The following is a 17,445-nucleotide window of genomic DNA, read 5'->3' on the forward strand; positions in this document are numbered from 1 at the left end:
AAATCTGAAACTCGGCGACGCCGGCTAATCGCAGTCCCCGGGCGATCGGCCGCCGAGATATACCTCTGGAAATCAACGAACCTTGAGACAGTTTTTAAAGTTTCCTCCTAGCACCTATAACTCGACGACCGTTCCTCTTTTTACCTTGGACGCGTTTACGAGGACGCGTCTCTGCTCGGATTTCTCCGTCGCGAAAATCGTTCGAAACGCATTGGTAGCAAGATCATGCAAGAACGCTGGGTGCTCTGTGCGATAACTTGTGCACTTATAGTCTCGTTTTTATAGTTATTGGCAATCGGTTGTGTTATTAAATTGTTATTCAATTAAATTGTTCCCAAGTTGTCCATCTTCGAGCGCGAATTAGGGAGAAATTACTGTAAGTCAGAACTGATAGTAATGTCTCTCGAATTGACGCTCAAATTGTGCACAAAAATGGACGATTTAGGAAGAGGAGGTAATAAAAGCAAACGCAGGGCTCCAATAATCGTATCTCCTCTCCCAAAATCGTCCATTTTTTTGGACAATCTAAGCGCGAATTATGGAGAAATTATTCTAAGCTAGAACCGATAGTAATGTCTCTCTAACTGACGCTCAGATTATGCACAAAAATGGACGATTTGAGAAGTAGAGGAAATAAAAGCAAACGTAGGGCTCCAATAATCGTATCTCCTCTCCCAAAATCGTCCATTTTTTGGACAATCTGAGCGCGAATTAGGGAAAAATTATTGTAAGCCAGAACCGATAGTAATGTCTCTCTAACTGACGCTCAGATTATGCACAAAAATGGACGATTTAGGAAGAGGAGGTAATAAAAGCAAACCGCAGGGCTCCGATAATCGTATCTCCTCTCCCAAGAGACATTGCTGTACTTCGTAACTGTCACGAAACTTTTTCGGTTCTCCGTAACTGTCTCAGTCAGAACCGACGTAATAACATTTTGAAACAGTTATTTTCGAAACCTTTTCAATCCCTGCTAATAACTATCTTCGATGAAATCTGCGCCTAATTCCTGGATACTAAGTTAACTCGGAATATAACAACTCAAAATGATTTCTGCTAATCCTGCGTTTAACCAGAAATGCGTTATCAATTATATGGTAACGTCTCCAGCAAAGTCGACGAGTGCTTATGGAAATTTCAATTCTCAAGATATTCTACTCCGAACTTTTGAAAAATAAATCTTCCTCTGCCTTCGGAGGAAATGAAAAAACCCGCGGTAAAAGCGCTTGCTTTTCATCGGAAAAGCGTTTTCAATTGTATAGTGACGTCGCTAGGACTCCAACGACTCTGTGCAAACGTAGAATCCAGCCTGTACGTTGAAGAAAAAAAGAAAACAAATGAATAGTCCCTGTATCTTCAGAATTTCCCAGTTGAAATCTCCGAAGTGAAGCCGAAAAGCAGCCGCGTAAGAAATAAAAAGAGCACAATGTTCGCGGACGCATTCGGCCGGCAGAGCAATCAACAAAGTCGCCGCGGTGTACGAAACGCGAGCATCCGATCAAAAAATATCTGGGAGACGTCGGCAGTAAACCGGCGAATCTCCCGCTGGCCGCATAAAAAAGTTCCGTTGGAAAGTTCTCGCGCGAATACTTACCCGCCAGCGAATCGATGCTTCGTGGAACCGTTCCTCGGTACGGGGAGGGTGGGTGGATGGGGGGTCGTGGACGTTCCGCGGGGTCAATCCTTTAGCGGATCGCGTGTCTTCGGTCGTAGACATGACGAATACGCCACGGCCGGCCGCACAATGTATCCGGCTTTACGAGCGGCCACCTAGAAAAAGAGGAACGAGAGAAAGAAACAGGCTCTGGGGCGAAGGGCGGGCGAAAGAGGGGCGGCCGAGGCGGTGCCAGGCAGATTTTATTACGTTATTTTGTTAATGCACTGTGGCCCGCGGTGATCCGCGCGTCTCCACGAGAAAATATGATGTCCCTACGGTCAGAGAACGGGCCATGAAAGCCTTTTTATGCGTTCATCCTTCGACTCGCCGCGGAGCTTCACCTACGAGAGCATCCCTGCGAGTTCGTGCGCCGGCACGGCGCGACGGAACTCTTTTAAACACCGGGGGATGCCGGGGCTGCAGTCGGCCGGGATAAGGGCCGAGGAGGTTAATAAACCGAGTCGCGACGGAGACAATAAGACACTGATAAGAAGGAAACATTGTTTCGGCCGGCATAAATAGAAAAGCAGCAGTGGCCCAACGATGTCGTAAGCAGTTGCCTCACGTACGCAATTTTTGCAGCCGTCGCTGTTTGCGCGACGCTTCCTCCCCCCTCGAATATTATGGCCGCGATTTACCAACCACTGCGCTGCTGACTTGTCTTGCATCCGAGGAGTGACTGAACGAAAATTGACTGTGTTTGTCGTAGGAGCGAACGCGGACTTGTTAATAATTATACATCGTAACACACGATTAAATTCTCCCCAATTGTTCCGCAGCTTCTAAACAAAACTGGACAATTTGAGGAGAGGAGATACGATTGTTGGAGTCTCGCGGCTTGTTTTTTCTAGAAACGAGCTGAGAGGCCCGAAACACACGATTAATTAATTACGGTAAATTCTCCCCAATTGTTCCGCAGCTTCTAAACAAAAATGAACAATTTGGGGAGAGGTGATACGATTGTTCGAGCCTCGCGACTCGTTTTTTATAATTGTTGGCAATCGGCGATCGTAGAAACGAGCTGAGAGGCTCGAAAAATCGTGTCTCCTCTTCCTCATTTTTGTTCACAATTGAGCAACAATCGAAGAGAATTTACTTCGCGACGAGAACAGTAATGTCTCCCTAATTGACGCTCAGATTCTGCAGAAAAATGGACAATTTGGGAAGAGGAGATAGCATTATTCGAGCTTTGCAACTCGTTTTTATAGTTACCAATTTCTCAACAATTATAAGAACGAGCTGCAAGACTCGAATAATCGTATCTACTCTTCCCAAATTCTCCATTTTTGTGGAGAGCGTCAATTAGGGAGACATTATACTGTGTATTCGTCGAATACAGCTAACTGGTTAAAAAGGATACACAGGATGTCCCAAAAATGTCTCGCAATCCGGAAATGGCTGGTTCCTCGGATCGTTTGAAGCAACTTTTTCCTTTACAAAAATGTTCTTCGAGGCACCGTTAACGAGTTATTAACAAAAAACAGTGACCAATTGGAATCGAGTACGGCTGACGCGAGGCGGCCCAGCCAACCAACGCGCGAAGCTCAGTTCCGCTCATTGGCTCGGTCGCTTCGCGCCAGCCGAGCTCGCCTCTCATTGGTCACTGTTTTTCGTTAATAACTCGTGAACGGTGTTACGGAGAAAATTTTTGTAAAGGAGAAAGTTGCTTCAAATGACCTGAGGAATGCGGACTGCGAGACATTTTTGGGACACCCTATATACTTTCGCTGTTCAATATAAAAAAAACGGTGCTATTCCCGGTCAAAGAGCGGTAGAATTAAATTATGTATTATGTAAAACTAATTGGTTAATGATGATTCAATGCAACATAACATTTACCAAATCCTACGGAAGCTCTTATTCTTGAACTCGTTCATTCTTAATCGCGTGCTTCCTTACCTCTATTTACGTGCTATATCGCAACGACTTCGTTGTTTTATTTAATTCGCTTTGCCTTCCAAATGATCACAGCCCTATTATACAGAATGACGAGCACAAAATACGGACTTAGGGAAGAGACAGCCCTGGCATAAGAGAATCCCATAAAAGACACCCCAAATTGCCCGAAGGAAAAATCTAAAAATCTAAGGAAACTCTAAAAATAGTAACGTCGCTAATTACCTATCAATAGATGCGACGGTAAACCGGGAAACAAGTTAAGTAAATATATAAATAAATAAATAAACCGGATATCAGTTAGATAAATGTAAATTCTTCGGATATTTCCCGAGAAATATGAAAGAAGTTCTTCGAACGTACGGTAAAATTCAAAGCGTTAGAGAGGAGCGTTAAATTGAAATTTGTTTAATCAAAGGATACGTCCGCTTCCAAGCTTTCGCAGATCCACGTGGGAGTCCTTTTAAGTGCGCGAAGCGTAAGCGGACGTTGTAATCGCGGAGGCGAAGTGAATAAAACGGGGGAGGGTGGAGTCTTCGAAGCATGAAGCCTTGAATCGCGCGAGTAAGAGTAATTTCTCTGTGGCACGGTTGAAAAACAACCGAAAGCATTGGTCTCTCTCTCCCAATGCCAGAAGCCGGAATGGCCGGCCATTAAAGTGGCATATTTGGACGAAACGCGGCGCGTTCCGGCCGAAAACGATCCCTCGTCGATTCGTTTACGCCGGAGGCTTTACAGCCGGCGTTTAGAGTCGGCTTAAGTACAGTCTTGTCGTCCGTAAGGACCGGCTCATTTCACGGACGGTCTCGCGGAGGCAAACGCGTGTCTGTCAATAAATACGCCTCGAGGTATTTTAACGGCGGCAATAATTTTCGTCGTGCCATAAATCAGCCGTCGCAGCCGGGACGTGTGAAGGGCGCACCCTCCCCGCGACTCCTTTTTCTTCTTACGCGCACCCTTTAACCCGCCCACGAGTGCCCTACGGAACGAGAGTGGTTGGCAAACCAGTTCCCTTGTCCTTACGACAAATGCGTCCGGGCATAGTTCACGCCTCGGGCTGGCGAACAGATTGAAGCCCGTCGAGCTAATTTATGGCGGAGAAATGTCACGGAAGCGTTCGCCTGCTTGTCGCGATCGAAGAAAATATATCACGCCGGCGAGATTTTTCGTAACGATAACGAAAAGTGATAACGAAAGCTGAGGAACGTTGCGATAAAAAAGAAGTACGCGCGGCCGATCGAAATTATTCGTTCTGAGGACTTGACGCTTTAACCCTTTCGGTGTTCACTGAAGCGAGCGTAATAGAAGAGACGTCTACTTTTTTTATATTATTCTTATATTACTCTATATTATTATCGTATCGTGTTAATGCCACTAGATCGTGGTAAATTAAATTTGTCAGAAATATCTGAAATTCAACAGTGAAAGATTTAAAGTTTTTTAAATTCTTTAAAAAGCACGACGTACATCCTTAAGTGTTAGACACAGTACTTGATAAGTTCCACGTATCCAAAGTAATACGAAATAATATTCTATAATTCAGGGTGCCCCAAAATTATGATATTTCTGGGAAATATGGGGTTCCTAAGATCATTCGAAGGAACTTTTTCCTTTACAAAAATTTTCTCCGAGGCATCATTTACGAGTTATTAACGAAAAACACTGGCCAATGAGAGGCGAGCTCTACTGGTGGGGGGACGGGCCAGCCAACGTGCGCGCGAAGTTCATTGGCTCGGCCGTCACACGCCAGCTGATTTCGCCTCGCATTGGTCACAGTTTTTCGCTGATAACTCGTAAACGAAGCCTCGGAGAAAATTTTTGTAAAGGAAAAAGTTGCTTCGAATGATCTCAAGAATCCCTCATTTCCCGGAAATGCGATAATTTTGAGACAACAAAATTATATCGTATATGTGCCAGTAATTTTACAATAATATATTACAAAATATATCGCTAATAAGCCCGTAGGTGATTTCACAGCTTAATAATGATAAAAAAGAAAGTATGCTCCCCAGTTTCCGTGCCTTTTATCGCCCAAAACAGCAATCAATCGCAATGTAATTCCGCGTATCGCGTTGACTAGAACGCGTCTCCGGCATTTTAAGCGAAACATTAAAGCGAGAAACTGCCGGGAGTCACATTTCCTGTACAACGACGACGGCGAAATCGTTCGGTTCAATTTGCGAGACGATAATTTCACGTTAACGAGCAATTCAAAGGAATATTTGGGCGGGCGTATCGCTGTTAATGAAATACACGTTCCTCTATGTTTGCTAAGCCGCAGTCGTTTAACATTCCTAGAGGCGTGCGTGTCGTATTGATTCAGCGAATGTGCACGCGGTTACCCGTGACAGCAGTCTCGGTAAATTCCTTACCTGACTCACGGGGAGTACCTGTACGTCTTCTAACCTATTTGCCGTGAGATAGCATCGCTCACCGGGAATCGGAGTGGTGGGGAAAGTAAATTGTTGTATACCGCTCGATCATATTTCAAAGCAGACCTGTGCGCATTTTCCAATGCACGAACGCCGCGAACGTTAACTACGCTGTGATAAAACCAGGACCCTCTCGGCACTGATAACGGCTCCTCTACCGATCCGTATCAGGTACAAAACGGCTCCTATTCAATTGATTCACCGCTTAATCCACGACGATGCGATCGGTTTTACAGTCTCCGCGCTGCGAAAGATATTTATTGCGACGAACAAGCCTTCGACGAGAGCAATTCTAATAAATAACTAACGCGATATAATACAAAAGTAAATGTAAAAATATATAAAAATTGAGAAAGAAAGATGGATGAACCGTGTTGCTTAAGATTATTCGATCAAGAGCTTTAAGAATTGAATATTTTTATAATATTATATTAATATAATTTATTGCAACGAACAAGACTTCGACGAGAGCAATTCTAATAAATAACTAACGCGATAAGATATAAAAATTAATATAAAAATATATAAAAATTGAGAAAGGAAGATGGATGAACCGTGTAACTTAAAATCATTCGATCAACAGCTTTAACAATTGAATATTTTTATAATATTATATTGACATAATTTATTGCAACGAACAAGACTTCGACGAGAGCAATTCTAATAAATAACTAACACGATATAATATAAAAATAAATATAAAAATGAATATAAAAATTGAGAAAGAAAGATGGATGAACCGCGTTGCTTAAAATTATTCGATCAACAGTTTTAACAATCGAATATTTTTATAATATTATATTGATATAATTTAGTGCAACGAACAAGACTTCGACGAGAGCAGTTCTAATAAATAACTAACGCGATATAATACAAAAGTAAATATAAAAATATATAAAAATTGAGAAAGAAAGACGGATGAACCGTGTTGCTTAAAATTATTCGATCAACAGCTTTAACAATCGAATGGCTGAGAGAATTATTGAAGACCTCTTGGAACTCCTTTCAAGCTGCAGTAATGTCTCCCTAATTGACGCTCAGATTGTATACAAAAATGGACAATTCGAGAAGAAGAGATACGATTATTCGAGTCTTGCAGCTTGCTTTTATAGTCGTTGATAATACGTGACTAGAAAAATGAACCGCAAGGATCGAGAATAATCGCATCTCCTCTCCCTAAATTGGCCATTTTTGTGGACAATCCAAGCGTCAGTAAGGGAGACATTACTGTATTGTGCATTTACGACGAAAATGGGTATATGAAACACGAAATAGTGAAACTATCGAGACTATTTGACAATTTAATTCGACATTTGACATTTTAATTATTCATAGCTCATTAAAATTATTCAAACCGGGAATACATGTCTAATCAGTTTTTCTTTCTGGCGATCGATGCACGTACAGCAATGTCTCCCTAATTGACGCTCAGATTGTCCACAAAAATGGACAATTTGGGAAAGGTAGCCTTGCGAATTCGAGCCTCGCAACTCGTTTTTATAGTTACCGATTGTCAACGATTATAAAAACATGGTGCAAAGCCGGAATAATCGTATCTCCTGTTCCCACATTGTCCATTTTTCTGCCCAATCTAAGCGTCAGTTAGGGAGACATTACTGTAATTCTGATTTTTCGTAAAAATCCGCGGTCTAACTATCACACGTGGCTACCCAATCAACGTGACTAATCTAACAGGCACTAACATCGAATTCTGACCCGCAGTTACCAGCTGAAAGCACTCGATTCTTCGAAACTAATCTGAAAAATCTTCGAATATCGATCACGAATACATAATCCCCGAACGAAATTTCCATCGAGTCTCTCGAGGCCCTCAGTACGACAGCGAACTATTAAATATATAAATCGTCGGTCGACGCGATTGAATGCGCTGGCAACAGGAGGACAAATAAGTCACGTATCGTCGGAAGCGAGGCCCGGTCGATGGAGGCCCCATCGACAAACTATCGAATTGAAAGGATCAAGGGCGAGCATTCGCGCGCAAAGACGGGAGATCGTGTCCCGCTAATGGTTTCTCGGTAGGCAGGAGGAGCATAATTCGACAGCCGTGAACGCACGTGGCCTGATCGTTAAGAAACATGTTCCCGGCGTATTGCGTGTGCGTACCTGCGCCGGGAGCCAAGCACTTGCACAAGCCTGTTCCAATTTACATACGTACGGGGCCGGGGCCCGATGATCGGCCGCGGCATGTGTAACGAAATCGTTTCCACGGGGAAAGACGATATATCATAATTCTCCGGTGAAAATCGAATCAATTCACGGCCGCCTACTCGCGCGTCAGGTACTGATGCGCGCCGATAAAAGCGACGGGGGATTTCGCGTGAGCGGTAGCGTCATTTCGCTCAGCGAAATGACGCCAACACCACGACGATGCTCCTCTCGATGTTGTCCCTCGTACCTCGTGCACACCGATTCTCCTGCATCGAATCTATTTACGGTTTTATAGCGAATCATATTATTCCGAATGCTACGACTTTGACCTTTCGTCCTGCAAGCGATAACTCGCTCCGAGGATTTGCTAAACTGATTCAACCCTTGCGTAATGGACGCTTTTAACGAGCACGTGGTAATCATAGCTAGATACATTCTAATGCATGAGTTTTCTCTTAACTTATTCTTTTCTTTTCTTTTTTTTTTAGCCACTTCTTTGAGATCGATCGTTTGAATGGACTACTGAAAAGGGTTAAAATAAACCAAACAGCTAGCAATACAATAACTCAGATCCGCATAATCACAAAAAAGGTTTAATTTGAACGCAGTTAAATTATATGAGCCGATTTTTATGATTATTTTAGTAAGAAACAATTCTTAGAAGAATATTCGACACCTGATTAATTTAGTATTATAGCTAGATTAACCCTTTTAGTGCCGGAGGCCGATATATCGGCTCTTGCTGCACTGGCGAGAAGTGTCAGAGCTGAGTTATAGCGCTTTATAATGACAAAATTTTACACATTTACAATATATAAATATAAATATAAATATTTATGTTATTATAATGAAGTATTATGCAAAATTATATCACAAATATATTTATGACAACATAATTTTGTTTCAGCAATGTTATATTACCTATAACAATTACATATTTCGGAAGAGATAATTCTTCCGGCGCTTACCATGTACCTTCGAGTTATTTTTTATGTTTGTTATGTAATATTATTTATCTTGTTACAAAATATATCAGAAATGCAAAGTATATACTTTGTAATAAATGATCTATATAAAATTATGATGAAAAGATGACTTTTTGTATGTGCAAATACGTTTTGTAAGAGAGAACTGGACTTTTACTTTCTTTATGATCTTTTATACCTTTGTTATTTATATAATTTTCAGTGAATATAGAAAATCTAGTGTCATTGTTTTATTCTCTATTTCGTCCTTAATTTACTGCTTTTTGAATCATATAAATATTGTTTCTTGTTTGGTTTTTATGAGCATTTTCTCAAACCCTAGTAAAACCGTGAAATTGGGCCGGTTATACTCGCATAGGCACCTCTTTTTCGCATGGCACTAAACGGATTAAAACATCTATTCTTGTTAGAAACAAGTTTTGAATTTTATTATTTAGAATTTCCTTGCCAATATAATCCCAGATATAATACGAGAACCAGTATATTGAACAAATAAATATAAAGAACAATTATATTGGAATAATATATTCCAAATAAGTTTTTTGGTTCAAGTTTGAAGTAAAAACTATTAACAAGTTACTTTTTAACTTGAAACTTTTCCGATCCCTGTTCTCGAGCGCCGCGCAGTCTAAAGAAATGACTACAAATTAGTAAAAAGTGTTGATCGATGAATTTAAAAATCCGGTATACCAATCCCTCGCACGTACTTCATTAACTTTTTTACGAGCTCGCGACGGTTTTACCACGGGCTTCGGAGAGACATAGAAGCAATCAGCGAGAGACAGCGCGGCGAAACACAGCGGGGCGCAATTAGCGTGATTCGCGGTGAATAAAGTCAATTAAGTTGCAACGGTGACGAGGACGATTTCATCGGTTACGTTATCAGCCGTGCACGACGTATGTAAAAGTGGCTTTTTAAATAATAGCCGGCACGGAAGCGAGGAACCCGGCGCGTCGTCCTGGGTAATATCGGCGAGCCGATAAAGCATAACGAGCCGTGCTTCCAACTCGCTCCCCCTTTTCCAATTTTTCAATTTCCATTTCACGTTTTCCGCGCGAGAGGACACGAAAAAAAAGAAAGAATCCGCAAAGCGGGTTCCCAAATTGCCTCGACGGAAGACGGGAAAAGTGAGTCATATTTCCACATACAGGAGAACGCACCCCTTCCACAGGCCTCCGAACAAAAATACCTTACGACGTGCGCGAGCTTGTAATAGGCCACGTTTTACCATAGCTGTGTCCGTGTACACCGAACACTCACATTCACACAGTAAAGAGAGAGCGGAATAAGCACGTGTAAAAACATAAACGAGAAAATGCAGTACACTGCGGGAGGAAATGCTGGATATGTGCGGAGAGCTTCCAAACCACACGAACGATCGGACTGTTTTTTCGGTGTTGGAGCTCGACAAACACGAACATAAACAAAATGCAATCTATCGATACGATATGGAATCGTTTGGCGACCGGGAAAGTCTAAAGAAATAATCTTTCCCAGAGTAAATACACATAACTTAGGGTAGGGGTGTCAAACTCGCGGCCCGAGATGAACATTTTTGATGTCAAGTATCAGGACGTAAACAATAATTTAATTTTATATATGTTTATTACAATGTACTAGTCAAAATAAAAATATTTGTTTCTATGAACACTGATTTTTTTTTTGCGGCCCACCTAAAGTTAAGCATTGTTTATTTATTATTATGGCCCAAGTTAGCTTTTGAGTTTGACACCCCTGACTTAGGGTATATGAATATTTATATGATACGTTTATAGATAGATTTAGCCTAATTTAAATATGTTTGAATACTATTCGAAAAGAGAATTAGAAAACATTAAAGAAACTTCGATGCTTCCCTGCAAATATTTATACTTTCAGCTGCAAAATGCAAAAAGAATAGAATGCTGTGGACCACTCTTTCATAAACTATAAATATTAAGACTAAGAACAAGAAAAATTTATTTTCCATGTTCAGTGATTCGTTGTACTAAAATTAAAATAAAAACATCCATTAATTTTCGTGTTTTCTTAGACGTACATTTATTAAGATTTCGTAGCAAAAAACATGGAGTAATGCGTGGTAAAATTAATGGCTGTGTCGATAATAGTGCGCTGTTGAAGCAATGAGACATACCAACGCGTAGGAATTGTCGTTACTGACCCAATCTCAAAATTTTTCCGCACAACCTATCTCGATTGAAAATGAACAAGTTGTTGTGCGGCGCGCCTTTTTGCGAGACCGTTTTAATTATTTCTTGGCCCATTATGCCACCAACGATGGCGCACACCGGGCTAATTTGAGCGTACACGTCACCCCTAAATTCGTGAGTAAGTATTAAATATTATCGAAGATTCGTGTACTCTAGTGAATTAATATTTTACATTATACGTACTCTATTAAATCATTTATCGTATCATTGAGCTCATATTTCTTAGTGATCTCTTCTGCTTCGGTTTTGAAATTCTCTGAACCTCTTTCACTGGGCAACGGATCTTTGCCATACTTTTCACGATAATTAAGCATTACTAGAAGCACATGTGTTACGTATAAGTATTTGTTTGCCTTCGTTAAATTTAATTCAGAACCTGAAACTAAACTTACTTGACATCATATAATAAATTTCAGATTCTTTAGGAACAGAAGACTTTTCTACGTTCAAAATTGCTTCGAAAGGCACAAAGGTATCTTTACGCTTCTCTGTTACGGTTATGTCTTCGAACTTCTCTTTCTCTATAGGCTCGCCACTTTCTCCGAGCATTATCTTTTTTGTTTGTACTACATCTCTGTAAAAATTATTCTCTTATTGGATAATTTATTATATGTTTAAATTATCAATACCATGCTAACGTTGATACAACACTTACTCTGCGTATTCGTGTTCTATTAAATCTGCGAAAGTATAGCCAACAGTTCCCCAAACATCTCCGCAAAAGAATTTTACATTATGTTTTCTACATATCTTATTGATTCTCTTTAATTGCGTAATGGTACATTCTGTTGCACAAACAACGTCAAAATTGCTAAAGAATATATCTGGTTTGTCGTCGACGTTGGATGTGTCTGCTTTGATATCGACCATAGAATTTAAATTCTGAGCCCTTTGCAAGGATGCCTCTGCTCTCTAAAGATATAATATATATGAAAACACTATAATATACTACATCTTATACGCTATACCGTATCTTAATAATCTACCTACGTTTTTTCCTATTAAATCTGTAGGTGTTAAAAATTGCGAGCATCGATCCTCGGCTGTTACATTTCTGTGATCTAAAAACGTAACTGCTTTCACACCAGCCAATATAATATTCTTTGCTACTTCTGCTCCAAAACCATTTATACCTATTAATAAAACTTTGGCACCTCGTAAGCTGCAATTAATCGATATTATAGAATTGCGTTAAGATCTTACATTAAATTAAGTAAATAACAATAAAATATTTCTTCCATTGTGAATTACAAATTTTATAGGTTATAAACTAATGTACTTGCCGCTTTTGTGATTCTAAACCCCAAAGACGAATTTGTCTATCGTACAACTCAGCCTCGTGATCTGTTAAATCAACACTTTGATTTTTATCCTCAGCCATTTCGTAAATACTGATTTTTTCCTTAAAATTCTGTAACCGCCAAAACGGGGCTCTCAAGCTGTTGTATCGTGCCGACACCAACACTTGCCCTCTCCTGTTCAAACACCGCTTCGAATATAGGGTAGGTAACATAACAAAATCTATCTACTATATATACTATCTACTATAAAAGAAGTGAACATCGTTAAATAAGATTTGAATTGAAACAAGTAAGTCTGTATATAGCATTTAAATAGAATTCAGATTATAAATGCTAAAATATTTAATAAATCCATGTAGATGATATTGAAATGTAATAACAGTATGTTGGAGGAACTGTTTATTAAATGGCTGGGGGCGTTGAAAGGTTTTGACAATTATGTGCGAGCATTGTATTGTGTGCATTGTGTAGCAAGTTTGTCCAGTAAACGGTGTAAAACAACTTTCTTAAATGTTCACATACAATTTGACATTGCAGCATACGTGAGCATAATAAGAAAAATAACTTACAGGTATATAATTCGAAACATTTAGGTTAATCTTAGAAATGAACTATACGATGATTACAGAAATTCAAAACTACTTACCAAGCGGCACTTGTTATTGAAAAATACTAATATTTTACTAAATTATAAACTGTCACGTTTGCATTACATTTTGTGTAATTTCCACTAATAAAACGATTATAGACAACGAAACGATTTTTACGGTGGCGCCCTCGTCGGACGTCATTGTAAACATTTTTCAAATTTCATTCTTTTTATATACATAATTACAATTATAAATTGTAAAATAGTTTTATGAACTCATATTATGCTTATTGATATTAACAAATTGTAGCAAATAAATAGATACATCCAAACTCATTGCAACTACTATATGAAAATAATTGTTTTTAAAATGATATAGATAAAAAATGCAATCAGAAGTGCTTTTACACATTATCAATGACCTTTTAATCTGAATGTTGTGAAAGCTGACCCCTAAAAAATATTATTCACAAATAACAGTAACCATCCTTGGTATTATAACAATGAACTATATGCAAAGATTAATATTTCCTTAAGATGACTTATACAATAAAAGACAATTGTCTGAAATGCTAATAAATTTGACTTATTTTTCTTTACAGAAACAAACACATGAATCATCAAATATAATGAAAAACTGTTGCAAGAGACATGAACATGTCAGAGGAAGAACATGTGGAAAAAACTTTTGTATATAAGTTTCCAACATGTACAACAAATCAGGAATACGTGTTGGAGATACCATTAAAAATACCATACTATGGCTCGATAAAAGAACTCATGCACCGTATTGTTTCATCATTTAAGTTACCATGTTATGTGGAACCGAACTTACTGCAATCTTTGGAGAACGCTATTAAAGAGCTAACATTACAATTTTATGATGAAAAAGCAGAGAATACCTTAGAGAATGCGATATCAGGAACCACGGACATTGAAGAGATTATAAAAAATTGGGAGAAAACGTATAAACAAAAGACAGTTGATTATGCAGATCCAATTGGAACAACCGATGAGGAGTTATTTGCAGCTGCGTACCATAGATTGGTACATTCTCCATCATTGGAACCCATTTTGCAAGCAGAGCACAAATTTGGAAGGGATGTAACAGAAGTCATTCAAATGAGAGACACACATTATGAGCAACTCACTCAAAAGTTAGTTCCTGCACATTACATAGCGACAACACTGTTCAATACACATTTATATTTGTAAATAGCATTAAATATATACCCAATTCGGTATTTTTATTTCGCTAAATTGCACAAGAAACGGCTATTGCGTTATAACGTTAAGAGACTATTTTATTTGTATTGCCTAACAAAAAAATAATTCGATGCTACTTTTTTTCTGTTATTATATCATGCTAGAAAAGAAGATTTAAAATTCACGTAATAATATCTGTTTTACGCTACCGTGTATATCTTAAATTATCACTTCCATTGACCTTTTTAAGCAGACTATCAATATCAAAGATCACATTCAAGGTCAATGTCTTTTCTCATAATTTAATTGGAAAGAATTCTTTTGTAAGAATCTCGTTAATCATACATTTAGTTCGAAATCATGCGAGAAAAAAATAAATGATCGACAAATTAAATCCTAGTCAAACAGAAGAAATGCGCAAAGCTGTAGAAGCCCTGGAGGCTGGTTCTACCGAAAAATCGATAAACGAGATGGCTGGACGACACTTTGAAGAACAAAGCTTATTGCAAGGGCACTGGGGATCTAGGGTCGACGCGTTAAAATTAGAACAGAGACGTCAATATCGGAATTGGATTATGCGGCTGTTAGAAGAGCAGCAGACTAATATGTTACCAACTCCAATGTACGTTCAAGCATGACAAATGGACAGCTACATCGATATTTTACTAATCTTTAAATGTTATATCAACGCTAGGGGTTCTCCAATGGTGTCGACGCCGCCTATTCGACCCGCCTTAGACAATTTTGTTCACATCGAGGATAAGACGAGCGCGGACTATCCCGTTTTGGAAGAGAGTTTCACCATACACTTGGGCTCGCAAATGAAACAAATGCACAATATACGTATACTAACGGGAGATGTATTAGATTTTTGTAGGATAAAGAAAAGCGAGACCGGGTAAGTTACCGGAGGTAACAATGCAAGCTTGAAAATGAAATAGAAGCGTCGTTATATTCAAAAGAGCTGTTCGTTATCATATAGAATGGATCCAACGCCGCAAAGGCTGCAGACAGCTTTAGGATTATACTCCAGTGATTTGTGCGGATTAGTACTGTTGAGCGACAATCACTTGGGAAGTTATTCTGGAATCACAAAGGGTAACGATTACAAAAAGTATACATATATATTGTTACCTTATCCTCGCAATTGTTTTTCAATATTTTCTTTTGCAGAATTGTGCGCTATATGCCAATTGACAACGGAGTTTCACTTTCCACCGATCGACGAGCAATTGGAGAAAATAAGGGACGACGTTAAGGACGCTGTTGCCTGGAGACAAGCGCATCACAAAGAAGGGATCGAAACGCAGGTGAGAAATTAAAGTAAAAAATGTGCCGTTTATTTTGAAAGTGGCATAAGTCATTTTTTTTAAATGATTATAATTAGTGTAATTGTAATTATTATATTATTATTTTTTAAATTATTTTTTTATTATTTTTTATTATTATTTTTATTATATTATATTTATTAAAATGATTGTAATTGTAATGAGTGTTACCATTAACTTGATTTTTTTGAAAAAGTGACTTATGCCACTTTCAAAATAAACGGTTCAAATGTCTGCCCAATGTTTGACTATGCGTTGATTTACGTGTGTTATATTTAGACGAAGAAATCGACGACGAGTAAAAGCTTGCAGACAGGAGACGTTTACATTACAAGGCACTCGAACTTGGCGCAAGTGCATGTGATTTTTCATATGGTAGTGAACGATACTTTGAGATCCGGTGAGTATAAACGCGCGTGTTTCTTTTGTTGCCAACAATCACTTGCTCGAATGAGATGCTTTCTGTAAATCACAGGCGATATCAATTCGAGACACCCGGCGATTCTGGGATTGCGAAACATTTTGAAAACTGCGTGCTGCAATGACGTCACCACGCTCACTATTCCTGTGCTTCTTGTTCATGAAATGACAGAGGTATTGATAATGTCTCGTTAATCAATCATTCTTTTTTGATATGTTTTACGTTCAACTGCGGATATTTATGCACAATATATTTGTTTTTTTTTTGGTCTTAATATATCTAATGAATTACAAATAATATAACAGTAATTTCAAAGTTTTTTTATCTTCTCACAGGTTCACTTACACATTTTTATCATAAATACGTAGAATTCGTAGTCTATTTATGATAAAGAAAATTATTTGAAATTTTTAGGAAATGACTGTGGCATGGTGCACGAAACGAGCAGAATTGGTTTTCAAATGCGTGAAAGGGTTCATGATAGAAATGGCGTCGTGGGGTGGTGCCGAATTGAAAAATCTGCAATTCCTTGTCCCAAAGGTAATCCAATGATTTAATGCGGCTTCTATCGTAGTTTATCACCACTGAATGCTGATAAATTGAATTACTTGAAATTTAATGTATAATATAGTTACGAAATCGCCATTTGTCTAGGGGATGTCCGAAGAAGTATTTGGCACGCTAGCCACGATGCTACCCAGCATATTTCGTGTATCGAATCCGCTGGTGTTCAAAGCGACCAGCACACCGCAAACTCCAAAAAAGTGAACGGCTGTCTTGCCACTGTTATCGTATAACGATAAAAATAATAAAATATTTGTTACTGTTTATCGGTCATTGTGGCCACGATCATTACGGCTGTAAATTAAGACAAGATGCCGCGAATAAACGCCCGATGCTCTGAATGAATTTCTTGTTTATATTACTTTTACAAGAGCATCATTCCTTGAACGATAATTGCGTCACCCGCTACAATTGTTCACGCTATTAGAAACTATAGAAAAATTCATACATGTTATGCCGAATGAAAAACTGATTGAGCAATGATTTTGTCATTTTCTTTTCTTTTCAATAAACCGTACGAAAAACCTGAACGATTGACAAATTCGATGAATGTAAGTTCATGAAATTTAATTTGGAAATGTAATTAAATATGATAATGGATGAAAATAGATAGAGTTGCTAGTATCCTGGCGATAAACAACGATTAACTTTGTTCTAATTACAGTGAATTAGGGCGATTTATAGG

The 17,445-nt window shown here is 38.8% G+C and overlaps 2 protein-coding genes across 9 annotated transcripts in view; one reads left to right on the forward strand and one right to left on the reverse strand.

Moving 5' to 3' along the window:
* Aos1 (SUMO1 activating enzyme subunit 1) overlaps positions 1 to 13,451 on the reverse strand; it is a 32,532-nt gene extending 19,081 nt beyond the window's left edge. For 5 of the 8 annotated variants that reach the window (XR_013035181.1, XR_013035185.1, XR_013035180.1 and 2 more), the window contains exons 1-8: positions 13,299 to 13,451; positions 12,635 to 12,826; positions 12,342 to 12,513; positions 12,007 to 12,263; positions 11,744 to 11,925; positions 11,535 to 11,667; positions 11,276 to 11,457; positions 1,595 to 1,770 (exon numbers count right to left, since the gene is read on the reverse strand). Coding sequence is in view for 1 of the 8 variants with exons in the window: in XM_033465636.2 (XP_033321527.1) it covers positions 11,295 to 11,457; positions 11,535 to 11,667; positions 11,744 to 11,925; positions 12,007 to 12,263; positions 12,342 to 12,513; positions 12,635 to 12,732 (1,005 nt within the window). In the remaining 7 variants the exon portion in view is untranslated. Of the gene's footprint in view, positions 1 to 1,594; positions 1,771 to 11,156; positions 11,458 to 11,534; positions 11,668 to 11,743; positions 11,926 to 12,006; positions 12,264 to 12,341; positions 12,514 to 12,634; positions 12,827 to 13,298 lie in introns of those variants that run through there. The other 3 variants (XR_013035184.1, XR_013035183.1, XM_033465636.2) reach the window with 2 other exon arrangements.
* On the forward strand, positions 13,041 to 17,243 carry LOC117217796 (FERRY endosomal RAB5 effector complex subunit 3). The gene is made up of 10 exons (XM_033465634.2): positions 13,041 to 13,223; positions 13,844 to 14,398; positions 14,848 to 15,069; positions 15,142 to 15,345; positions 15,430 to 15,545; positions 15,621 to 15,757; positions 16,055 to 16,175; positions 16,251 to 16,369; positions 16,611 to 16,736; positions 16,851 to 17,243. The coding sequence occupies exons 2-10, from the start codon at positions 13,893 to 13,895 to the stop codon at positions 16,962 to 16,964; spliced, it is 1,665 nt and encodes a 554-aa protein (XP_033321525.1). The 5' UTR covers positions 13,041 to 13,223; positions 13,844 to 13,892; the 3' UTR covers positions 16,965 to 17,243.
* The last annotated feature ends 202 nt before the right edge of the window (positions 17,244 to 17,445 follow it).

This window comes from Megalopta genalis, unplaced genomic scaffold, assembly GCF_051020955.1.
Source record: "Megalopta genalis isolate 19385.01 unplaced genomic scaffold, iyMegGena1_principal scaffold0023, whole genome shotgun sequence".
Classification (NCBI taxonomy): Eukaryota; Metazoa; Arthropoda; class Insecta; order Hymenoptera; family Halictidae; genus Megalopta; species Megalopta genalis.

Bases quoted from the DNA above. Each gene is read 5' to 3' on its own strand.
- LOC117217796 (XM_033465634.2), top strand. From the start codon at position 13,893: ATGAACATGTCAGAGGAAGAACATGTGGAAAAAACTTTTGTATATAAG. The intron at 15,346-15,429 runs GTAAGTTACCGG...GTTATCATATAG, and splicing joins ATAAAGAAAAGCGAGACCGG to AATGGATCCAACGCCGCAAA. The intron at 16,176-16,250 runs GTGAGTATAAAC...TGTAAATCACAG, and splicing joins GAACGATACTTTGAGATCCG to GCGATATCAATTCGAGACAC.